The sequence below is a fragment of the Perca fluviatilis genome, chromosome 6, assembly GCF_010015445.1.
Source record: "Perca fluviatilis chromosome 6, GENO_Pfluv_1.0, whole genome shotgun sequence".
NCBI classification, from domain to species: domain Eukaryota; kingdom Metazoa; phylum Chordata; class Actinopteri; order Perciformes; family Percidae; genus Perca; species Perca fluviatilis.
In genome coordinates this window covers 23,054,823-23,081,866 of record NC_053117.1, presented here as the reverse complement: position 1 = coordinate 23,081,866, position 27,044 = coordinate 23,054,823, and the positions used below count along the sequence as shown (strand labels likewise).

Below are 27,044 nucleotides of genomic sequence, written 5' to 3'. Positions count from 1 at the left end.
AGTATCATTCAGGAACCAGTATCAAAGTCAAGGTATCATGCTCCTCTCGAGATTTCTTTTTTTAACGATACCCAGCCCTACTCATAATTTTTCAGGCATTTTTGTGAAGGAGGAGGATTCTGCATTTAGATAACAAAGGGTGAAGGGTGTGGGGAGAGATGAGAAGGGAGTTAAAATATGGGAGGCTCAGATCTATAGGCTTGCACTGGGATGGAGAGAGAGTGGTTTTCTCACCACTGCAGTATATTGATATACACTCCCAACCTTTCTCATTATTCGTGTGTGTGTGTGGGATTCAGGAGTCATGTACAATGTGCCCCAATGCTTGTTAAAGTACAAATTACATCTCACTGCAGTCAATAGATTGTCCTGATAACTTCTGTATTTATCTGTCTCCCCCCTCCCTCCCTCTATCTCCCTCCATATATTTTCTCTTTCTAGGTAAGTAACAAAACAGCAGAGATTTTATCTGAACATAAGATGGCTTGAAAGGTAATGTAACCATTGTTGATTTTTCTGTTTTGTGCAATATTATATCTTTATGATGGTCAAAAACTAGAAACTTTTTTTTTATTATTTAACCATCTTTAGCATCACTTGACCTGAAAATTCTTCAGTTATATCTTTTATAACTCTAAGCAGTGATCATTTAGGTATGTTAGTGATAAATAATGATAAAAACAATGTGAATTATCTTTCAGAACTGAGCACCAGCAACACAACAAAATCTCAGCCTATTTGAATTACTAACTGTAAGGTTGCCAGTCCATACAATGGGCCTGGCATGAGCAGTATGTGCCGGCACTGCTTTCACCTAATGGTGGTGTTGTGTTTTGCTGCTAATCTGTTTATCTAATCAGATGCTGAGGTTAGGGGGTCTCTCATTAATTTGCAGGACATTGATTTCCTGTGTTTAGTGCAAAGTGCTCTGCAGCAGCCTGCTTCTACATTCCCAGATGGAAGGAATGCAGGTTGCTTTCCTCGTAGTTCATCAATCGATCCCATTTCAGCTGTGTTTGTGTGCTTGCAATCATGCCTTGGTGTAAAAATAGCTACCAAAGCAGATTGATTTCTAGAGACAGCTCGAGATAAAGACAGAAAGATGACTGGTGATAAAAATGATTAGGCTATTAGCCTCGTTTTGGCACTCTTCCTCTAGCTATAATAACATAACATTATCTATGCTTTGATGCATTTCTGATTAATGTAAAATAGTCTTATACACCTTGCACTGCTGAGGTTCTGACAACTTGTCTTACCATTGCAATCAATAGCCTTCCACAAATGTTAGTAAGAAAGAGCCTCACAAACAAATCTTTTCAAACACATCTGTGTCTGAAACTAACCTTTTTCGTGTCGTGGCAATTTAATAATCCCACTCAGACAATGAGGAACGAGACAAAAATCCCTTACAGTATTGTCACACTTTAAATGCTCAGAGAATCATGTACACAAGACAAAGAAGCGTCCCAGAAGCGTGTGTGAAGTGGATCTCCACTCCACTAAAGATATGCGGCAGGTCTATTTTCCCGCAGGCCGTTTGGAGATAATCCAGTCAATTTACCAAAAGACACCCCCCAATATCGTATGTCTCCTCTACAACACCACAGACGACGAGAGATTCATCTTGGAGGTGGAAAACATAATAGACACCACAGATCATTTTTATAAGGACAATGCCAGAAAAGAGAAGGCATGGAGTTTAACTGTAAGAGTGCCTGGAGTGGAAGATAGATAAAAGTTTAATAAACACCTGCAAAGTACAAAGTAGAGACAATATAATCCGTCTTCTTCAGGTGCCTGAAGAAGACCCAGTAGGGTCGAAACGTTGCCTTTATATTAAATATGGGAGTTTACATTACATTTTTTCACTTTTAGTATTTTTCATGTGCACACAATTACTTTTATTAATGGGATTATTCAATTGCCAAGACAGAATGTGTTCATCCACGGTTGTCATGAGCGCATGTAATTAGTAGGTGGATAGTGAGCTTGACATGGTTTTATTTTAGCCTGGTTGACACCAGACCCTTCTCACTTGTAACTGTACTATCTTTGTTGATAGTAGAATTTGCAACTATGTCAATATTCAAAAAAGTTCTACGTTAGTTCAACCAGCCAACCATATCTGCAGAAGTTTAAAAAAAAATCTCAAACCGTGTGCAGAGGCGTAAAAAGCAATAATGAATTTTAATAACTCTGGTTTGGTAGGAAAAAGCCAAAGGTTTTTGACTCCATGCCAAAAGAGAAACCGGATCTTTTTTTTGGGGGCTTACGACAATGTTTCAACTTCTGTGGCTTATGGCCTCTAAAACGCCATATGTATTATGGATCAAATTCATTGTACATGTTGCATTTCTGCTCTTCTGGTGCTAGGCAGGGTTTTAATAAATAATAATAATCGTCAAACCTGCTGCCGTTCGCTAGATTATGATAAATGTCTGGGAGTGGCTTCTCTTGTATGGAGCATATCAATGTGAATGTGTGGCATTTGCTGGTGTGTGTGTGTGTGTGTGTGTGTGTGTGTGTGTGTGTGTGTGTGTGTGTGTGTGTGTGTGTGTGTGAGTGTGAGGGCAATGCGTCATTCTGCGACTTGCAGAAGCCCAGGAGCTTCCCTTTGGTAGCTCCCATGCTGCTTCTTATCCGTTATGTAACTATGCTGTTCCCACACTATTGCCCTTTCTCTCTCTCACTCGCTCTCTTTTCCTTTCCCTATCCCTCTATACTTTTGTGTTTTTATGTATGTATGTGCAAAGTGTAGCAATTTTTAAAGCCGTTGAGTTGTGTTTGGTGGGATTTAGGGGATTGTTTGTGCTGATGCAGAAGTTAAGAAGTGTGTGCCACAATGCAGCAGACAGCCACTTGTAGATGCGTCCAATCAGCATTCTGTTTGTTCTCTCATTTTCTTTTTTGTTTCTGCTTTGGTCTCGGTCTCTTTCTATCTGTGCCTTCCCTGTAGAATAACTTTTTTTTTGTGTGTTATTTTTTTTTTTGTATGCTATATGTGTATCCGTGCATCCATCCCCACCCACTCATTCTCTGCAGCATACCCTCCTGTGATACAGTTGGAGTCTCAGTTGCAGGAAAAAAGATTTGTTTTTACGAGTACTCCCTTCATAACAGTCACTTTTAAGAGAATTCAGTTATACACCAGAGAGTTATTACCTCTCTTATAAAGAGATGGTATGGGGGAGAAAGAATATTTAGGAAATAAAAAGTTATAGATACATTTTCACTGATTCTAATCTACACAGTACAGATACATTTAAGCCCAGTTTATTTCCCCCAATATGAATGTAATTAGATTTATTTAATGAATCCAAAAATGGATAATTGCATCAGCCTGATTAATTCTTCCCTGTTAACACAATGGCTGACTGGATGATGTCTGCATCAGACCAGGCTTGGACAATAGATGTACACAACTGTGCCATTGGAAGCGGTTGTTTTACAGTCAGTGAGAGCAGGTGTTTGTCAGCATGGCATAACCATTAACATGGTGGACAGTTTTAATGATAATAGTAACATGATACTTTGTTGATCTCTGTGGGTAAGCTCACTATTTGTTTGCACCCTTAACAGTAGAAGCCACCATGTAGGGTCACATACAAAACAGCACACCTGCAGCTGACAATGTGTTGCGCGTAAAGGAAATATCCAGCCTAAAACATTGTAGCATGGTTGTTGGAGATTTACCTTATATTCCTGGTTACATTTTTATCATTTGGTGAATTGGTTAACTACTGACAACCCCTAGAAAAGTATTGATGGCACGAAGATGAATCACAATACCTGTATTTCCTGTCCCAGTTCCAGGACTGTCATACTATATGTCACAGTCTGGATTACCATCTCCCTTAAACCTGCATACGGATCATTTGTCTCCCCTTTCTGGCAGTGCGAGTAATTACACAAACACTGTTGGCGCGTGCTTTTGGCGTATGCTTGCAGGCAAGCTCGCCACATCTCCCCCACCCTCAGGGGTGCTCTCTTCATCTTTATTCAATCGTTTTTTGGTTTGTTTGTTTTTTACTTTAATCCTGAACGGCAAGGATTTTTTTTCTTCCACTCCAGAAATTTAGGACATTTACGATTTTTTGTAATAGCTTCCACCGTACTCCAAGCCAGTGTGCCAGCGTGGGAAACTCGCCACAGACACCACAACTCTAACAACTAAATACTGCGAAATACAGACTGCTTTCCCTGGCAGCGATAGGCTTAATCAGCATTGTGTGAACTCTTGGCAAGGGCTTGAATGTAACAAACGGTCATTTATATGTGAAAGTCCCACACTCAACAACTTTCAGTCACTGAGCAGCTCATAAAATGTATAACTTCTAAAATAAAAAAAAGAAATTCATCAGCTGAGTGTAAAGTAACAAAAATCATGATTTTCTCCAACTAACACTGGAGTGTAGTTTTGTGTTTAGACCCCATCTCTCACAATAAAAAAATGATCAGCTTGTGAGCGAGTGTATACCACTTCATTACAAAATAATTCTTAGAACGCACTGAACATCAGGGAGCTTTATTGTATGTAACATAACCAAGGGTGGAATATTCCTCAGCAGTCTCTTCAGGGGGTGCCAGTGAGGGGGGTGCTTTTTGCTCAGCACTCTTTTCTGCCCTGTGACTCTTTTCAACAAATATGATCTGCCAAATGGTTTATAGTTTCCAGTAGAGCAGTAAGTTCTTCCTTTGATCTCATGTTATAAAAAATTTAGATTTGTGGTTAATGTCTTTGCACTCGCCTGCCTGTTGGAGCTTGCAACTACATCAAACCAAACAGATGGTATGGAGAGGCATATACATATGCTTGCGAGCAAACCGTATTCACACAATCATTCACATTTGCATGTTTTTGAACCACAAGTTCACATACAGGATGCCAACTGAAAGGCACACATGCAAGTTAGCTCTATTGAAGGCAATCTCCACTGGACTTAACTTTATTGTGATCCATTCTTTATTTTATCAGCCAGCTCTTTTGACAATAATAAAACAAACATTTAGTTCTTGGACAGAGAGCAGAGAGTGTGTGAGACTGAATGAGTTGCTTTCAGTTCAGCGGAGGATGTTGTACTGTGCTTGTTAACCTTAACACGGTGGCTCAGTGGTTAGCACTGCTACCTCACAGCAAGTAGGCACTGCAGATCCCTGGTCTGGGCAGAGTTCGATCCCGAGTCCGGGCAGGGGTTTCTGTGTGAAGTTTGCATGTTCTCCCTGTGTTTGTGTGGGTTTCCTCTGGGTGTTCTGGTTTCCTTCCACTATAAAGACATGCATTCTAGGTAACTAGGGCTACAGTTGAAAATTTGCCGATTAGCTAACTCTGGCGGACTTACATTTTGATTGATGTGCTTTGTCCTAATACAAATAAATCTGAAATCTTAAACCTGTACCAGCTTCACACAGATTTCGCACAAATGTAACAAGCCTTACACGTATCTCTTCTCACCTTACCCCCACAGTGACTTTCACAGAATCTTTTCTCTGTTTTTTATCCCATTTGTCCGTTCCTCTTCCCGGCTGTCTCTAACTTCATGGTGGTGGGGTTGAGGTGTGAATGAAAGGGAGGTGAACTTTTGACTTTTACATGTCATGGGAGCCATGACTTAGCTTTTCCTGTCACATCCTTGTCAAGAAGCAAACACAGAACGCTATTATCGCCATGATATTAAGGGAGTAATAAATTACTCGACACACAGTAACGTGAATACTAACAAAAAGGGTAATGTGAGCATAATACATTTTTTTCCCTTGGCAGTCTACATTTGTAAGTGATATTCACAAATGGTTGTTTTGAGCCACTCCACCAATTATGCGTAACTTTTGTGACCTGCCATTGGTTAACCCTACTGCCTCGACTTATTTAAACCTTTCATTAAACATTTCACATTAATTAAAAGTACCATCACCTACTTTTTTTTAAATTTGTCTTTAGCAAATTTATTTATAATGGTCTAAGCTCCAAAATGTGATACTTGAATATCATATTTGCAGAACAGCATTGTAATCACAGGCTTACTTTTGATTAGGGATGTAATTTTCTCAGTTCAATTGCAAAATAATTCATAATTTTATTCATTTGGCAGGCATTTACTGTAAATCAATCGCACTTTAAACTTCATTATTCTACAGGCTTTTTATGATAATCCATTTGGCTGAGGACAAATCTGTTCAGGTGGGCTACCCACATTCTGTTAATGAAAAAATAACTCTATAACCCATTGTTTTTGTGTTATATAAGCTTGTCATTCACGTAATGGAGATGCAACACATTTATATTGTACATTTATCCTCCATTTATTGCCCATTTGGAAAGTTTTTTACTTTATAATTTAATGTGCACCCTAGATGTTGGTTGCACGTCTTTGATGAATCTGCCCGCACATCGGTCACGTTATCACTTTGAGTAATATTACATTTGTTAAAACAGCTGCTCTCTTCTTCCCCTTTATTACTCTGATGCCTTATAATCCAGCAGATGACATGTATTTATTGTGTTTTAACAAGTTGTGTGAATTCTGCATTCACACTGCCCCTTTGCTTGTGTTTTATCACTGTGCATGTAAACTAAAATATGAGGCCATTATGCAAGTATTTGGAAGGGCGTGTGCTGTTCTGTGTGACAGAGTTCGGTGGTTTCCTCCACAGTTTGCAGACAGAATGTCACAGACTGAGCCATTTTCAGAGTAAGATAATTTTACAGCCTGCAAGCCTCCTCCTAACCTGTAATTACTTTAACAGTTTAATGTCACAAAGTCCCCCACAATACTCTTTCCTACATTCTGCACCCTCTTCATAATGCATGCTCTGTAATGGAATTTGGGGCAGTTCAGAAAAACATGAGAGAGAAAAGCTTTGCAATGACATTGAACACCCTTTATCCTTCCAAATAGTCAATCTCTTCTCTTGTTCATTTAAAGGAGTTTTCAGGTTTATCTCAATAGCTTTAATCAAAATTTCCCCTTCCTTGTTCTCTCTGTGACTTGCTTTAGCAGTGCTAGCCGCATGGCTCTAGGTATGGCAATGTCAGCCTGTCGGTCCACCACTTTGGTCCAAACTGAAATAACTATTGGATGGTACATAATTTGGTATAGACACTCATGTTCCCCTAAGGATGATTTCTAATCGCTTTGGTGTGGTGATCCTCTGGCTATTCATCTCATCAGCATGTTAGCATTGTCATTGTGCGCATGATACTGTAGCATGGTGGTACACTGGTCGAAGCGGCCCTGCATTTGTGTAACCACCGGTCACTGTGCACCCAAGTTAGACTTTACTTCCTGCGTATAGTGTGTGGTATAACTCAATATTGACATGTAGATGTCTTCAGGCCAGGACTATTCTCAAACGGGAAGTTTCGGGCACATTGGACAATGCACAGTCTTGTTACAAACCACTTCCTGTTTCGTGGTATAACATGAAAATTCCATGCTGACGCATTTCGACAACAGTTTAAAAGTAGAGCCAGACCGATATATCGGCCGGCCAATATTATCGGCCGATATTAGGCATTTTCCAAACTATCGGTATCGGCATTTATAATGGCCGATAAATGAATATTTAAAAAATAAAATAAAAACGGACTAAGTTTCATATCTTAAATTTGTATTTTTATACATTTTATTTATCAGAACTTTAATATATTTTGATGTTCCTGTGTTCTGTTGTGACAATAAAACAAACAAGTTTATTTTTAAACGGAATTATCATATTATTTTAGTGAGGACTCATAAATATCTACAAATAACTGATGTTAGGGAAATCTGTTCATGTTTTGTTATGCGTTTCTGGATTATTTTTTTTAAAATATATATCAGCCGATATATCGGAATATCGGATTTTTAAATCACCAAATATTTGTATCGTTATCGGCCTTAAAAATCCTTTATCTGTCGGTCTCTACTAAAAAGCTTCACAATTTAGCTTTGCCAAGGTTTTTAGATTGTACTGAACAATTTTGAAGTCAAGGCCTGCAAATGGTCAAAAACGTCCAAAAAATGCACAGTAAATTAAAAATATCTGACTTCCAGTTGTATTTAGGGTATGCTCCAAGAGGCTTTTTTGTAAGTCTGGACATGATAGTTATGCCCACCAGTTTTCATACATCTACTATAGGTGAAACATACTGCAAGGGCTACTTCTTTGAAATTGTGTAGGGGGCGCTATCGAGGCCTTTTTTTAACCCAAGCACGAGATATAAAATATCACATTTTTTAACCGGTTCTGATGCCTGAACACCTTTAGCCCCTCAAAAATGCAATTCATTTTCAGAATAATAATTATCCTATCAGTTTCAATACGGCCTCCGCCGACCAATGATGTGCACAGGCCCTAAGTAGATACACTGCCTAAACACAAACTACACAAAACAGGATCTAAGTTAAATACTTCTTCATTCATTCAGTGTAAGTAGACATTTGTTGTCCCCTGAGCCTACAGTAATTAGCGCTTTGCTGCAAGTCATCATTGGGTCATATCATCCCCCAGAGGAATCACTAATCACACCCAGATAGACACTCAGTCCATCCAGTGCAATGATTAAGGCTCAGACTAGTCAGCCAGTGCAGAGGGAGCCAGTTGAGCGCCTCGGCTGCAACAGTGACACAACGTTGGTGCAATGCAGGAAAAGTCTATTTTTGGAGGGGTTGAGCAACAGAGCTGACACTATGGCTGGGAATGGAGGTGCGGAAAGTATTGGATGGGATGGATACAAATGTTTAGGGGCTACGAGTGGGAGCAAACTGTAGATCTACACAACAGGGTTACAGAGATTGAGAAACGGGTAGATGCAATAGTGAGATTGTGTATGACATCGGCTATGCACTATGAGCATGCATGTATCTTTTTCAACACATCTGTGAACAATATGTATCTTGTCACTTTTCTACATAGTTAACAACCTTAGCTGCGAGAAATGTCCTCATAGCTCACAGGTGAAAAGCAGAACAGATACAACTGGCAAATTAGAGCCAAACAATTTATCACATGAAACTAATTACACTGTAGTCCTCCTGCAGACACAATCATCGAGTACAAGCCAGTGCAATTAATAGCCCAGTAAATGCAATTATTTAATTTTAAATAATACATTTAATTTTTTATTTGAGCATGGTAATTTTATCACAAGTCAGTTTTAACAAATAGAATAATGTCATTCAAATGTTTAATTTATATTGTTTGGTATTTTGTTTAGGTATTTTAGGCTTTGAGTTATGATAGTACTATTGGCCACCACAACAATTAGATAACTCTTAATTCTAGTTTTCCAGCTTTTGAATGATATTCAGTATGAGGATTTAACCTTCGGGATCACACCAATTTGTTAGTCTGTATGTAAGAAATCTTTTCATTTTAATGGTCTTTTTTACTGGAGGCATTTTTTTTCAAAGCAGGAAAAGCACAGGTGTGATTAATACCATCAATGATAACTCTGTTCCATTTAAGTTTACCAGTAGGCCATGCCATGTCAGTGAGCCAGCTTGCAAACTATTGTTGCCCTGAAAAAGGTAAAGCTACATGGATCACAGTCTTTATTAATGTTGTTAACACCTGTGCGTTTCCTGCTATGACATGTTGAAATGTTTGCCGTCTGGTCATTAACCTCTACTATCAAACATCACTTATATTCACTGTTGGCAAGCTACATCTGTCACTGAGCAAAAGAGCTGCCACCTTTTGAGGACTGTCTCTATGACAGCAGTGCAGAACGGTGATTGGTAGTGACATTAATGAGCCCTTGGATTTTAAAGTGGACACAATTCAGCTGACTGGTGACCACTGAAACACCCTAACTAGCGTGCTCCCAGATTACCCACTTCCAAAATACACTCTGGGTGAGTGGGTGAGCTTCATTTAATGGCCCGGGTACAAAGCTCTTATTGAAATGTTCAATGTTGCATCTAATTGGTCCTATTTACTTTCTGATGGCAACAGAATAAAAAGCACAATGCTGGAAATTGACAAAACACTTTTGTCAATTTCCAGCAGTTATTGTGAGCTTTATACATACATACATACATACAGACATACATACTGTACATAAATACATATGCATATACTGCATTCATATATGTATATACTGTATAAGCATAACAGTTTGAGGAAGAGAAAGCAGGTCTGTTTGGAGTTTTCAGAGAGCATTGCTCTCCACAATAATTTGAAAAATAATAGTATCCCAAAGTTATTAAAATACCCCACCAGTCCTGTGACATTACATTCATTTATTCAACTCATTTGACAGTTTGGGGTTGATCTCTTACTTCCTAATTGGCCCAGCAGACTGCTCCTCCTCTTACAAAACTGAAAGAAAAGGATGACATGTTGCTAAATTAAGTAGCCTATTGTTAGATCAAAACAAATAATCTGTAATATGTGGCTCCTCCATGTTTATCACTTGGGTGGACATACCTATGCAGTTTGTGACATCAAGTGGCAAATACCAAATCCCACAATAAATCCTGCAGCCCTGCAACTCTTAATTACTGCTTTATTGATAGCAGGTGCTTTGGAAAGGTCAACCAGCTAAATTAAACACAGTGGCATTTGTTGTTAGACAAACTTACAGTATGTTGTATGCCACAGGTACCTAATTAGAGTGATAAATACACTGTGCATATAAATAAATGTGGTTAATTGTATTAGTATGGCCATTGCTAAAGAATTATATTTTTGGCTTACTCTTGACTGCCAGTATCTGTGGCCTCTCACTTGTGTGGACACACCAATTTGTGACATCAAGGGGGAAATACCAAACCAGCAATACATTCCTACATATCCTACTCATGTTTACAACTATAGCAGGTTGATGTTTTCCCTGATCAGCATTTCACCTTTTACACTGGACGTACACTTTATAAATTGTGATATATAATAAGGACGTGAAAAAAAGGTCTAATTCTTTATATTTTGGTGAGTATTCTGTAGCAAACAGTAAATAGTATATATATAATAGATAATTTCCCCTATAAAGCGCCTGATAGGATAAGCCAATGCCGTGTTTGAGCAGTAGTATTAAGTGAACACTTTATACTTACACCCTTGTTAATGCATCGTGTATTGGCAGGTTTCCAGTACCAAATGACAGTATGAGTATAAAACGTGTTCTGTTGATTTCAGTATTGACATTTTAAAATGGTAAAAATGATGTTTTCTCTATCAATGTAATGGGATAATGAAGGTATCAGAGAGAAGAGCAGAGTTGATTGCACTGACTGTTAGTGAGACCCCCTTCACCAGATGGTGTTGTAGCGGAGATTGCCGTGGGTTATGGACCATTGATATTTCAGTATGCTCCCATCTGTACCTGCTTTTGGAAGATAGCCTCATTAAGCAGTCAAACTAGATATCACAGTTTACAATGGTGGTTTTTAACCAGATATTCATGATGCTTCTAACCGTGGTGCCTGGCCCGCCATCTGGTTGAAGAGGATTTATAAATAAGGGCAGATTAAGTATCCTTTCTGTTGCACTAGGTGAAAGTCAATCACTACATGTAACATATATTTGCCTTTGGTCTTTGTTTTTATGTCATATTTACTTTTGTGGGAATCTATTCATTGTGTTTAAGAAATACACATTTGTATGGGGGGTGAGGGATGAAAACATGCAGTCCATAATTATCTGTGGCTTTGGCAGGTTGATGACTGTGGTGTTGGAGGCCAAATCTTATTTAATTGTAAATATTGTGCTGCATTTCACTCTGTAATTAAGCCCAATTTGCCTTAATAGACCACTGTCAAATTAAGTTAAAAGTTCACAAACTTTGTCCTTTTTCGTGAATATTTACCACCACCATCAATTCCAAGTATTCCTTTTGGCTTGAAATTTTACGTTTGCATTTGCATGAACTGGGGTAGATGCTCCATATTCGTGTGCCATCTTGAAATACGTTAGCCAGTAAGGGACATACAGGACATACTGCTCCGCCTTTCGCTTTTTCGCTGTCGCATGATAAACTCACAGCTGCTGCTAATGGGTATCGTAACTTCCCGGCCACGTTAAGTTTGAAGAAGGAAACGTGGAGGACCACACGTATTCTTCTTCGCCCAGAAAAAGAAAACGGATATTAAAAAGAGCAAGAGACCGGCTTTTTGAAGCGTGAAGGCTACCGTAGCTGTAATTTGTACTTTGAACTGCGTGATGCGAGAGAGTTGATTGCGATATACGATCTCAACGCTAGATGGGAGAAATTCCTACACATTGGACCTTTTAAGGTTAACTGAATACAATATATGTAGCCCAGTTTTCATTCTCTTAAAAGTAAATTTACTGATATATGATAGAAAGATGAGAGACTCACAGTATATGTACTGTACTGTACTATACTGTACTGTTCATATACTTTACATATATCTTTCATACCGGACTACAGCTGCTGCTTTGTTGTAATCCTGCAATCTTTTTTCAAATAAATTAATAAGTCCCTCGCTTCAAAAACCTTCTCCACTTCACAAGTGAGCAATTTTTGGGCACTTAAACATTTTTCACATTCTAGAAATGGCCCTTGAAGCCTCCATGTCCCCGTTAGACATTAGTGGGAATCTAATTACAAATATATGATTTGAAGGGGAAATGTGTTAACCTTTGCTCAAATGCCACTGCATAACCATTGTGAATGGCAAGGAGGAGGACTGGGCCCAAGGCATTTCCACAGCGACACAGAGTGATGGACAGCTGGCCTACCTCAAAGGAACAAAACATGCACGAGGGCCCAATTTTTTCTCAGTCTCTAGAGAGATTCCTATTTGGATGTAAAGTATATGGGATTTTTATATTAATGTCATGATTGAGCTGTGCTGGTGTGGATTTAATTGTTAAATGCTAACTGTGGTATATAAATGTCATTTGGCTACACAGCAATTCCATTATGTGATTAAGCATTAATATGTGGCACAGTTCAAATATTGATTTCCATGGTACAAAGCCAACCTTACATTGCCTTTCAGGTTTTATGACCTGAAAAGTTACATCACGTCTGTTTTGAAGTTAAAGCAGTCATGCATCTGGCAGGCCATGCTGTTGGACCAGCTCTGTGATTTGACTGTAGAGGTTGTTCAGCCTGTGTTCTTTGGACATCGATCTGCAGATAAATGAAGAAAAGTACTTTGCTAAATGTCAGTACACGTGAAATCGATATGTACTTATTCCGCTGTGTAATCCGGCCTCTTTCCCCCTGATGGCCAGTTAAAGAGAGCCATGTAAGAGCACTAATGTAATGGAAAAGGCCAGCTGATTCAAATATGATGTTATTTTTTTTTATTTCTTTTATTTTTTTTTTGTAGATGGAAAATACATTGTTCTGCTTACATGCAGGGGTCACTGATGATGATGGGTTAACACTGTACTTTATGTCTGTAATATGTCATTGTGTTGGCTTTCTGTCAGGCACATATCATTGTTTCAATGTTTCTGTCTCCCTGCAGCATGGCTGCATTTAATCTTTAATTTAATATTCATCAATCCTACATTGTTCTGTCACTGCTACACTTTCACCCTCCATCTTTTCAGCTCTTAGGCCCATGGTAAGGAAATTGCAAAGAAAAGCCTCATCATTGCCCTTCTTGCTAGCATATGCTTTTAGGCTACGTTCACACTGCCTGGGTTGGCCGTTCGACGGCCCGGCAAAAACGCAGGTCTTTCCATTCATTTTGAATGGGGGTAGTGCGTTTAGGCTGCGGTAGGGGTTGCCGCAGGGGGGACACAAAATGCTTGCAGTGGCCAATCATCTAACCAGCAATCAGACATGTGTTCAGACGTGTGTCTTAAACTATGGTTTTAGGCGGTGTGGGAATCCCGTACAGTAAACAGGAAACATCTCTTCCATATCGCTGCCACAAGAACGTTTTCAAACACTATGAGGGTAAAAAAACAAAACACAAGCACTGAACTGACCAGGAGTCCACTTACATCCACTTCAACCCTCTACCCCACCTTCTCTCTTCATCTATGTTTTTCTCTCTTTCGCTCTCACCCACTCTCCTGCTTTTTTATATTTATTTGACAAAGTCTCTCTCTCTCTCAGGTTGCAGGATGAGTCCTGACAGCTCACCAGTGTTGAGCAGAGTAGGGGCCAACAGCCCCCAAAGCAGGGACAAAGATTATGTAATACACACATGCACACACATGCGCACAGGGACATACAGTGGACAGTATGTTCTATTATTAGAATGTTGGCTGGCAGTTTCCATTTAAACGCAAGAGATCTGAAACAATATGACTGTTTTAAGAATAAATCTGAGAGACAGATGGAAAGTTGTTGTTTTTTCTTTATGTGTACATAATGAATAACCGGTGCCTCAGTGCTTTCGAGCTGCTTTCTTGCTTAACCTTTAAAGCCCCTTATATTGAAATTGTTCTCCCTGTTGCTGCCTAAACTGCCAATCCTGCCCCTTAACACACTAAACCCCCCCCTCAGAACTGCAATCTGTCTTTATTTTCCCGCAAGCAGATTCCTTAACATTCAGCTTCACTCCACCCTATTCAAGAGTGGCTGTTGTGGCTGAAGGTGCAGGCTTACCGAGGCTGTGAGGTGGTTTGACTTTTGGCAGGAGTTGAGAGGCTGCTGACGTGTGTGTTGGGCAGGATGTGTGTAAGAAGCAGTGCTGGATCCTGTTTTTCAGACCGCAGCAACTGGAGCTCAGCCACAGCTATGGGCTTTAATGCAAAACACACACACACACACACACACACACACACACACACACACACACACACACACACAGACACAACCTTAGTGTGCTAACCTAAACCTCGACTCAAAACTTCATTGCCAACGCCACTCGGGCACAATTGTGTGAATTGATATGTGCATGCAAAGTCACATATACACATGTATTGAAAGACTGTTACATAGACAGACATGCACAATGAACAACATGATGCATTGTAGATTAGTGATTTATCTTGTTATCTTCATAAATAAGTAGATATGAAAGACTGGCTTGAAGCCACTAGTGTAAGAACAGAGGATTGCATTATACTCCAGTAAGGCAAAGTAAGACATAACAAGTTTCTTAAAACAAACATGCCTTGGAAGGCCCCCTGCATGCTTTCACAGTTACACACGCACACACTATACTGTACGACACACACACACACACACACACACACACACACACACACACACACACACACACACAGGGAAAAATAAGATAAGTTTGAAGCATTTGTTGTGCGGTTTGAATTGTCATGGTTCACTGGCATGCATGCTGACACTAGAGACAGACGGAGGGTGTTGCTTAGAGAAGCAAAAACAAACTGACAGGACAACAGCAGTGCTTGCGTTGTGATGACGAAGGAGGGCTTTGAAAGAGATACACACATATTATTTAAGTAAAGAAAAGTAGAGCAGAAGATGGAGTTAAGTAGAGGAAATCAGGGCAATTACTTCTGTCAACACTTTGCCCATATGCCTTAATACACTAGAGGATGTGTGAATATGTGCATTCCTGTGTGTATGCAAATTGTACATGTTCAGAAGTGTTCCTATCTGAATAAGGATGAGCAGTATGTGGTAAGAGGATCAATAGGTTTAGCTGACTGGATCTGCAGTGGAGCAGGCACACCTCTTACACAGGGTCAGGACATCCCACTGACTGGAGCGAGGAGGGAGAGAGGGAGGGGGAGAGAGACGAGCGAGAGCGAGACAGAGAGAAGGGAAGATACCGAAGAGGCTCTTCACTGTTTTTTTTTTCTCTCCCCATTTCCTCACTTCCCTCCCTGGAAGGTTGTGAAAGGGCAGAACAAAGAGGGAGACGCAAAGTAGGAGAGACAAAGGGGGCAAAGCTGAGAGGGTGAAAGCGCATTTGAGTGACTGTGTGTAACATGCTCTGTCATGCTGGTGTGACTACCACTGCCTCTCCAACTACCGTTGTTGGCTGTCAGGAAATGGAATGTTTACCGGAGGAATGAGTCCCTGAACCGGTTCACCATGTGGATGTGGGACAGTAATTTCCAAACCTTTGCCGGAAGAATCCCACGAAAAAAAGAGAAGCAGCCGGAGAGCTTAGCTGGTCCTGCTGGGTGGCCGCATGTGTGCTCGCACTGCCGAGACGCTTGCTGAAAGACGTTCACACTGGGCTTAAGTCTGCCCCAGTTAATGTTTTTTTATTATTTATTTTTTTTTGTCACATTTATTGGGATTTTTTATTTCTCTTCTGGAACTCAATGGATTTTATGGTGCTATGTTGTTTGACTTTTAAGATTGCCTTGTTGGATGTAAGCCGGCACTTTTTGCTGTGATGCACTACCAGTGAGGTTGGAAGTTCAGAAGGGGCTCTTTACTGGAAGACTGGTCTGAATGGGCGCATCACAGCAGAGGACTACAGTATGGGACACTACATATTGTGCTGTGGCCTGTGGATACTGTGGGGCAGTGTCTGTAGATAGATAGCTAGGTAGATACAGGGGCTCAAAGGGTGAAAGGTTATCAGGTAGGGGATCAGTCCTGGCACAGCTTCGGTATGAAGCCTGGACGATGTCCAGGTGTTTCCAGTGACAGGTCCATGATGCACCTAAGCCATTTTCCTTTCAGAAGGCACTCCTGGATATGGTGAGTAATAGTTGTAGTCATTGTTTAAAGATGCATTTGAAGTTGTTTACTTTTGGTGTGTTTTTCTGTCTTTTCATGCATTTACTGCTGCCGTTTTCCTGGTAAGGAGTATGTGCATGAGGTCATTTAAAATACTTACAATGTGAATTGGCGTGCAGATTCATTTGTGGGCGTGTGTGTTGTTTTTGTGGTATGGTTAGAGCTCCCCTAATGCTAGCCTAGCCCAGCCCAGTGTAGGTTTTTCCCAGCTCAGCTCAGATGTATTCAGGGAAATTTATTGTTAAATGGGCCAGACATTTCCTGTCATTTTCTCCCACACTAAATGCACAAGTACATCAAGTCAAGGGTGAGTCAGAAATGGAAAGCACACAGAGGTCTTGACTGCTTAGTTGGAGACTGATTTTCAATAGCAAAACTACCTTTAAAAACATCTGTATTGTTGTTGGGTTTCTCTGCTGTCTTGTTTTGATTAGTCATACTTCTTATGGGAATAGTTGTCTCACAGCTACGTTATGAACTGGTAAGGGACACAGAGGGAGTTATGTCATCATAGTGGGCTGTTGGGATATGGACAATGCTCATATTGTAGTGGCTATAGTTCTTAATGCTCAAACAAAATAAATTAAACTCAACAAATGGTAGTAGGGGTAGTTATATTGCTGTCTGTCGGACCTGTTTGTCAATTGTTTTTCTTTGGCATTATTCTTCTCTGTGGTGTGACAGTACACATGCTACACTGGCTACACTTCGTAGCTTCGTATTTAATGTATTTTCAGTCAAAAACAGCCCTGGGCCTCTGAGTATTCTCTATGCTTTGTTTTAAAGCTAAGCACAGACATGCAAACCATATTTCATATTTTTCTCTGTTGTTGGATGATGTGTGTAAAGGCAGGAGATTGTGAAAGATTAGATCTAGATCGGATGTCTATGCAATCTACAGTATGTGACACAAATTGTACTCCCTAGCGGCCATTGATTTAACTTATAAATCTGCTCAGATCGCAGAGAATGAAATGTGCCTGATAATGTAATTTAATAGGTTTTCAGTAGAGACAGTGAAAGAGCTGTGTAGAAGTAAATGGAACACAGAAGAATGTGGAAAATTTATGAACTCTATGCATTGTCAAAACACAAAAGAAACACAAAAGTGGGTCTACCCAGCTATTAAGACTTACTCCTACACACACACACACACACACACACACACACACACACACACACACACACACAAAAGAGAGCTGGCCTTTCAATCAGGAAGCGATGTCAAATAATTCCTTAGTAATCCATGAACATATTGTAAACCGAAACACAGCTAAACATCCTTGCTCCTTTCTTTCCTCTTCACACACACACACACACACACACACACACACACACACACACACACACACACACACACACACACACACACACACACACACACACACACACACACACACACACACACAGTTAGGGATTATTATTATTATTATTATTATTATTATTGTGTAAAGTTTAGATAAGTGAATTGGTAAGTCACGTTTTCACAATATATTACACTCAGCACTTTAAAGCTACACAAAGTGTCTGTTTTACAGTAGTTGTTTACAATGAAATATCTGTAAGAGAAAGCTGTAATTCACATTCTGCTGGAATGTATTGTGTTGCTGAATTGGATAGATGTAGCAAATCTAGTGACCGTGCTACAACAACAATTTGGTGCTGTCATGGTTGTCCTAGTCGAGCATTAGTCTCTGAAAATGGGAGATGGGCCTGTCAGACTCCATTCAAACCTCAGGCAGGGATCTCTTCTTCTCTTTCTCTACACAGTCAAACTATGCCCCAAAAATAAATGCATTTATGTCTGAAATGTGCATTCACACATGCACCTACCCAGACATGAACACACAAATGTATTTGCTGTATTTATCTGGGTTAATGCATTTCACTCCAGAGTGCATTGAGGCCATGGAGGAACATCATTGGCAAATTATCCCTCTCTCTCAGTAGACCATGCTGCATTATAGGATCATTGTTACAGTCAGGAGCTTTTATCGATCACTTTGCTTCTGAACTGCATACATAACCGTTAATGTATAGAGACTCTCGGGAGTTATTATAACTGGCTTGCTGTTTTCATCCTACATTTTTTTAAATGTGCAAGGTGTTGCCCTCAGCACCACAATGAATAGACTAAGATGTATGATTGTCTAAACTGCATTAAACACTAACCAGAAAGGAAATGAAAAGTGTGTGTAGTAATCCAATTAAGTCAATCCAGTGCCTCAGAGACCAGGGGGAGAGGATAGACGAGGCTATATTTATTTTATTGATGCATCGCTTCCATCTCCCACTCTCCTAAATATTGCAGGGTGTGTATGGTCAGTGGATGATAAATTGTTTAAATACGTAATTTGTGTTTTTCTCAGCTTTTATAAGCAAGCTGTTAAAGGACATCAGCCCCCCTTCCTCTCTCTAGCTGGCCCCAAAGGTGGCTTTATGAGACGTACCACATTTTGTCAGAAAGATAACAAGACACAAAGCATCTCATTTCTTTGAGGCTTTGTCCCACTGCACATTGTCATTGTTTCTAGCGCTGCTGGGTCAATCTCAGCCAAACTTGAGATTACTTTCTATCACTCCAAGTTACATTGCTGGGACTTGGGCAGAGCTTTTAAAATGGGCTTTTGGGATACAGCAGAGACCCGCTGTCAGTTTTGAGGAGACAAAGTCATCACTCACTGTTGTCCCAAAGGGGTGGGTGGGTGTGTGTGTGTGTGTGTGTGTGTGTGTGTGTGTGTGTGTGTGTGTGTGTGTGTGTGTGTGTGTGTGTGTGTGTGAGAAAGAGAGATACAGAACCACTTCTCACCTAAAGCATCAATCTCTGCCAAGCCTACTGTGCAGGACCACACAGTCTAACGCTCCTCTCTTCTTCACACTTTTTCTTCCACTGCATTCTCCCTCAGAAACCAGGCTGTTATGTGTGAAAAAAGACTGAGTGGGGCTAAAAGGACACAGCATGCCTCCAGTTTCAGTGTAATGTGATACCAGACTGATAAAGACATTTTTATTTTATTTTCACAAAAAAACAAGTAAAAAAGACTAATGATAAAATAGAATAAGAGTTTTTGATAATTGTGTTGAATTTATTCGCCATAGGGCTGCACAATTAATCACAATTTTATCGAAATCGCAATATGGACTAGTGCAATATCCAAATTGCCGGGGGGCACAATATTTTTTGAAGGCAAAATATGTGTCAAACCATTTTAAATTAAGTATTGTGGTGCTGCAGAGACGTCTCGACCTAAAAATTGTAGCCCACAGACTAAAGAACAAATCTTTGTTTGGTACAGACCCTCGCAGAAATCGCACTATAATCATTTTATTTGTATTGTATTTTAATATTTTCAATGAAAATGAGAATAATGATACAAAATGATCATTTCCTCCAATATCGTGAATCATAATCCAATTGCAATATCAATTTAAAATTTGATATTTTCCTCATATCGTGCAGCCCTAATTCACAAGGACAAAATCCTTGCATATGTTTTGATTGGCATTATGCACTAAATACTGTAACTGCACATACAGAGATCTGCGGTTTAAGTTGCACAAATTAAATTGCTCCTTATTTTCATAAAATTTGCGTTTGTCAAAAACATCATGTTATAAATTAATATGGCAAACGTGTTGGCAAAAAATTACCTTTTTACACATCCAACAGATCCTGGCGCAACATTAGCATTAATTAAGAGTTGTGCTGCACGTACAAGTCCAATATTCACTCTCCTTTTGGGCTTGTTTTAGTCTCCACCAACTCTTCATGGACATATTTTTCTGTTTAGCTTCTCCACTAAGTTCACCAGCTTGTTGCCGACTTTGTTAGCAGTGTAAATGGGTTTATTAGACCTTTTTCACCAACAGCTGCCTGCTGTGGCTGGAAAGTAGGTTGACAACAGCGCTGAGAGTGAACCAATATAGTAAAGTTGCTAGCCGTAAAAACTAAAATAAATTTTGAATGAATTAAAATGTTCTGTTGAGTTGAGAGGAATTGCAGATTCATGACATTACACATAGTAATTAACCCTAAAAAAAAAAAAACATTAATAATTCAAAATGATTGTTAGTTGTATCCCTAGATAAATCAGTTTTAACTTTAGATGCAGGCAGTGTGCACTGCTTTCAGTCATACAATCTGTCAAACAGCAGTGTATGGTCGGACAGCCCAGTCTGACCACACGGTTTATGACTAATAACTAATCTTATGCTGTAGAATATCAGATCCTGTGACACTCGCCTTCTGAAAAAGGGATGACTGTCTTCACTGATTTCAGTTTCAGTTAATATTAAAGTCATGTCTGAGTAAGAGCTGTGATAGTAAGATTTAGCTGGAATGTGTTGTTTTTCATTCTTTCCCGCGAGGCAGTGCGGCCTTTAAATTGATTTCAAGTTACTTGAAGCATGCCAGAAATGTTCCTGCTGATATGTTTGATGCTCTCGGTTTAATCTGCATAGTGGGAAGCACATACTGGTGTTGCTCACAAAGGCTCCACTGTTTCACCTTCTCTCTGTTAGGATTTCAATTAGCCCCTCTTTTGAATTGCTAAATGATCAGTTCATTGTTTCACAACTATTTTGCAGGACATTTGCTGTTAGTGTGTGTTTGTCTGAACACACACACTGAGTCGGTCAGTATTGGCAATGTTAAGAATCTCCGTGCCCAAGCTGCTATCATCCAATATCTCTTTCCCACATTGCTGCTCTTGGATTTCTAATTATGTTATTCTGCCACTTATTTACAGTTGATAATGTTTTCCTCTCTTACTTTTTTGTGTTACGTGTTATATAGGAACACCTCCTGTGTTTTCGAACACACCCGCAGTGCAGAATGAGCAATATCTAGAGACAGTGTTTCAGCATCTCAAAGCCAAAAACACACTTTCACATAGGCAGACAACAATAGGCTAACACTTTGAAATAATTTACCATATCAGATTCTTTTTTCACCCAGACAAATAAAATTAGTTAACCTTAGTCATATTTTCCTGTTTATCTAGTTGATGATGGGCTGCTTTCAGCATTTTGATAATATAATAACTAATGTAATAATAACAATAATATGTCTCATGTGTGCCTTTGTATTGATGTTTTGGCTTGTAATGGACAGAAATCACTTACTGTCTTTATTTAGTGTAATCTAGTTTGGTGCTTTTAGCTGTCAACTAGCCTATAACATGGATGCATTTACTGTTTTGTCCCTTTAGCCTTTCATTAATTGTAAATAAATAAATAAATACAGAGCAATAAGACCGAGAGGAACAATGCGCTCCTTAGAGATGTACTGCTGGATTCAACGGTTGTGGCTTTATAACTCCATAGTTACATAACATGATCACTGGAGTATGTTTGAAACACATACATGAGCCACAGTTCTGAAAAGCCTGGAGGCAGCTTTGACATCACATTCATTTTAAATATCTATTTCATTTCAATTTTATTCATCGCGGCCTGTGCTGTCTCTCACCGCTATCTACAAAGCAGCTGCAAGATAAGGCATTCAATCTTGTTTTCATCTTCGGGGCCGAGGCAAGAAGATGGACAGATAAATAACAATACAGCGTGGCAGCCAGACATATTGGAGGCGGGGGATAGCTGCAGGTGCTTGTATGAGCTCAGCTTAAATCAAAAGTAGAAATTTAACAAGCTAAAGCTGGAGCTAAGGGAGCTGGGACTGCCCCCAGACAGTGATGGCGGATGTTAGTGAAATGTAAAATGAAAAGTAGGTAGATCACAGCTTCATCTTTGCTTGAGATCTGTGTACAGTAGTCAGCCGTCTGGCCGTTTTGAATGGCTGTAGTAGCTCCGTTTGATCAAATATCGGAGTGGAATGGGTTTTTTTGTTTTAGTGAGTGTGTGTCCATAATTATGAATCATGAAGATGGCGTCTTATGATCCGTAGTATTCAAACGATTAGTTTTCAGCCTCTCAAATGTTAAAATTTGCTTAAATTTCCTCTTTTTTTTATATTTTTGGTTTTGTACTGCTGACTGGATGAAACATGCAATCTGGAGATGTTTTTGCCATTTTATACACAGTTAATCGGAAACCTAATTGATAGATCAATCCATAATGAAAATAACTGTTGTAATTTCCCTGACATTGAAATGCCATTGCTGATTCGGTGACAAAGAAATTAGGAAATATCATTAGTTTGTCTATGGTGAGTTGGAGTGCCGCTGTGCAGCCGTGTACGTCACTATTTGACCCAAACAAAACCTGTGGCTAGCCAACAGATGTTATCATGCCGAGGCCCTTTCCTGCAAGAACAAAGCAGCGCTCTGAGAGCAGCTTGTTATATACTCCCACCACAGCTAAAAAACAAACAGCTGTAATGAAACAAAAAGATGTGGAGAATAGTTTTGAGAAAAACAATTTAGAGGCCTAGCCCTGGGATTTTCTTTAACATACATTAAGATTGAAGGGTTTATGCGTCACTGCTCACTTTCTGTCTGTCTGTGTGTGTGTGTGTGTGTGTGTGTGTGTGTGTGTGTGTGTGTGTGTGTGTGTGTGTGTGTGTGTGTGTGTGTGTGTGTGTGTGTGTGTGTGTGTGTGTGTGGTTGCTTTGATTTCTGGCTGCTGCTTTTGTGCGAGGCCACAACTAACAAGTGACCCCTTTTAGATTCAGATCTCCAAAGGTGTGTTGACTTATCCAAGGAAGTTACACTCATTCTCAGAAGATCTTTGTGGGCGGTTTATAGTTCAACCACCTCCCTTGTGGTCTGCTTTTCAAACCATTTGGCTCTTATTAGCATGAAAGCATGACAATGACTATGTTCATCTCAGGAGGGAATTGTTTCTGATGATGGTGATTAGGATTGCCCTGATGCTGTATATGAGGAGGCATACAAACCGATTAGAAAGGTTTAGGCTGAGAGAGGGTGCCCCCTTAACACACACGCACACACATGCTTTCAGACATACCTGGCTGGATTAAGATATATTACAATTTATACAGAATTGTAATTCCAGCTAATGCTTGCTAGGAAACCTGTGAGGGTAAAGGAAGGTGAATGACTTGTCAGGTTGTCTTAATTTGTAGTGTTTTATTTTGGCAAGGACAGTGCTGTATAATAGATTTGAGCTGTAGAGTTCAAGTTCGCACAAAACCCTGTTAGTACAAGGGTTTTATTTGATAATTGTTTGTTTTTCTCTTTTGTCCAGTTTTATTGTTGCATTGGTTGCAGACTTCCTTTTCCAAACTCTGTATATCCAAGCTCTTTTTATAACCAATTTTAGTCTACATATTTCACTTTCCTCTGTATTTTTGCATGCGCTGGTATATTTTGAGTGCAATTGTACAGTGCTCCCTTCGAAGAAAAACACTCCCACTGACACAACCCTAACCATTACACTTGTCATCCATCCGGTATGACAGACTCTCTGCAGGTTGTAGAATAACACTCTCTCAGCAGGATAGGAATGACAGAATATTTGTGACAGCACTGAATATCTACACTTAATTTCCGCTTTCCACCATGCACTCGATTTGGTACACTCAGCCAGTACTCACCCCTTTTTACTGTCTGTTCGTTTTGTTTTTTCCAGAAGCACATTCATGCAGCAAAGATCCCGTTTTATGTCCTCCCAAATGTGCTTTTAAGAGCTTGAGATAAGGGGATGTTGGGATGATCTGCAGGGCAACCTCATTTTCCTGCAACATCGTGACTATGTAAACATATGGAGGAAAAGGGTTCCCTATGCATTTACATAAGCACCCAGTCCATCTCTGCAGTTTATTTACAGCCTGTACATTTCTACACCTAGGGTTAACAGGTTCCTAACTCTACCCTACTCTTTCTGCAATGTTCGTACACCTCTGTCTGGATGTTAAAGTTGTTTGTGTAAATTAGGAGGTGTACTTAATGAACTGCATATGAGGACCTAGTATAATGAAGATGAGCCCCTGTGACGCTGGTGTTCCCTGTGTGTGTTTTGAGGAACATCTTAACCTGGATTAACTGGATTACCTGGACTACAGCGGGGGCACTCTTGGCACTCAATGACAGGGTATCCCTCCCTCCCTTCATCCCACACACACACATGCACGCACACACACACATTGTACACACATTGGACACACACTACGAACCTCTCCATAAGCACGTGGCCTCAGCTCTCACACGCTCACCAGTGTGGTGAAGTCATCAGGGTTTTAATGAGGGATTGCTCTGACATCACTGGGACTGCTTCCAAGGTAAACCTATTAGCTTCACTATGTGCTCGCGGTGCACTACAGCTAGAATTGTGTGTGTCCCTGTGTGACATGCAAGAGCCCATTAAGAAAATGTTGTAGTCCATGGGTGTCTGCATCCTGTTATCATCCATCCATTCATCTCTCCATTAATGTGTCTCTGTTTGCCGGCCAAGACAGTGTCTGATGTGAATTACTGAGTGTGCGCTGTGTGATGTTGAGTTAACAGTAGACCTTCAAAAAGCGTGGCAGGACTTGTCTATTGAGTAACTGTTAAAGACCCATATCATGATATTATTACTCAACATGTGCTGCAAGTACACACACAAACTTGTGTGCTTTTCATAGACACATCACATGCATATGATATCCAAACAGGCATTTCATGTGAGGATTTGTTGTGCTGTTCAATGCCTAACTTGGCATAACAAATGTCATTTACAAAATTGCTTTTGAGATTAATGGCTAACACTGTGACCACAGTTGCTTTTGTGGTCTGGTGACTTTGTTTGTGTACTGCAGTTGACTGTTACAGACAATATGTGGGATATCATAACCCCAGCTTACACATTGACAACATGACTGGAAGCACTACTTAAACAGCACTGCTTATTATTGAAGGTGTATTATGTTTACATTGGTTTAAGAATTATTAGTTTAAGAATTATTAGTTTAAGATACTATATACTTTGACTTTGTATACTAAAACATTTCTACTTTTTTTGAGAATGAAGTATTTTTTTGTTTTACTTTATACATTTGCTTGTGTAGATCTTGAAAAAAATTAAATGGCTAATACTGAAATGAGTCAATAAATCAAATAGTCGATTGATAGAGAAATACTGAACAATGTTTATAATTAATAATTTAAGTCATTTATGAACATTTAATAGTTCCAGTTTCACAAACCGTAAATATGCGCAGCTTCTCTTTGTTTTATAGCTTTGTAAATGACGAAAACATTTTAGCATGTTATGGTTTTGGACTATTGGTCAGACATAAGCAATTTAAAAATGTAGGCTTTCGTTTTGGGAAAATTTGATTGAAACCATTTTTCCATTTTTAGAAGCATTAGTTTAAAAAAAAAAAAATTACCTATGAGGTCTGCTGCACAGCAAATTAACTCCACCAGAGAGGTGACAACTAAAGACAAGCGCAGACATGAGCCCGGAGACACAAACCTTCTAGTCTGCATGGAATCCGCATTTGTGCACATTAAGATAGGTTGTTAAGTAAAAGCTGTACTGAGATGCTTCCTTTCGACATGATTATATCGTTTTAATGGTTATTTCACCCCTTTATGATACTGGTATGCTGGTAGGGTTTCTGATGTGGATGTGACTCCGAGTGCTGTGCTGACACAAGTATTTCTTTGCCTCTGAGCCAGATTTCATCATGCATGGTTCTCACATTCATAGTGTCCAAACTCACTTCAGCCTAAACGCGTCACGACACACTTTGTTGTCAGTGTACGCAGCCAGATGCACACACACTTGCAGTACACACATGCACAGCACAAGCAGGAGCTTTTGTTGGTCTTATCTTCAGCGATCACACTTCTACAGACTTTTTTTCTTTTTATTATTATGTGGTAAGGGCTGCTTTCTATTCTCCTTTGTGCTCTGGCGAGTCTGTGAGACAAACAATAGTTTAGCCAGCTTAAATCCTCTCACCAGTCTGTGAGCCAGCTGGATGTATAGATAGAGCACAGGTAAATCGTGCATAGTTGCTGTGAATAGTTAATGAATAGGCCTAGTTCATTTCTTGGCATGAACCCAGTCATATTCTGCAATGAAATCTTTGGGTGGATAATTTTGAGTGTATGTTAACATGTACATATTTAACACTCAAATATAACAATCAGTGTTGATAGCTCCGCTCCATCTTTCCATCCTTGACCCTCCAAGAAGCTCACTGTCATTCATTACACAATCTGCCGCTGTATCCTTAGCAACTGAAACCTGATTGGTTGTCAGGACCTACCTGTCCCTTTTGAATTCTGGCAGGTCACCATGGCAACCACATTATAAACATGAATGTAGCAGGGGACTGTAAAGGCAGGCAGTAAGTGCGTGCCTAGCTGAGGCAAAGAAATTGCTCCTTGACGCATATTATAACATGACTGTCTGAGAGCCATTTCATTTACATAAATACAGTGCCGCATGAATCTCTATTCTTGTCTCTTAATGCCATTACCTTATTGCTGATTTACATACTTGAAAACAAATATCCAGTCATTGTAATCATGTTGTA

At 39.7% G+C, this 27,044-nt stretch overlaps 1 protein-coding gene across 4 annotated transcripts in view; it reads left to right on the top strand.

Annotated features, from left to right (window-relative positions):
* pde4d (phosphodiesterase 4D, cAMP-specific) overlaps positions 1–27,044 on the top strand; it is a 221,847-nt gene that overhangs the window by 139,786 nt on the left and 55,017 nt on the right. The window contains exon 1 of one of the 4 annotated variants that reach the window (XM_039802617.1): positions 15,630–16,555. The exons of the other annotated variants lie outside the window; for them this stretch is intronic. Within the exon in view, the coding sequence (XP_039658551.1) occupies positions 16,467–16,555 (89 nt within the window). The 5' untranslated portion in view covers positions 15,630–16,466. Of the gene's footprint in view, positions 1–15,629; positions 16,556–27,044 lie in introns of those variants that run through there. 4 annotated transcript variants of the gene reach the window in all.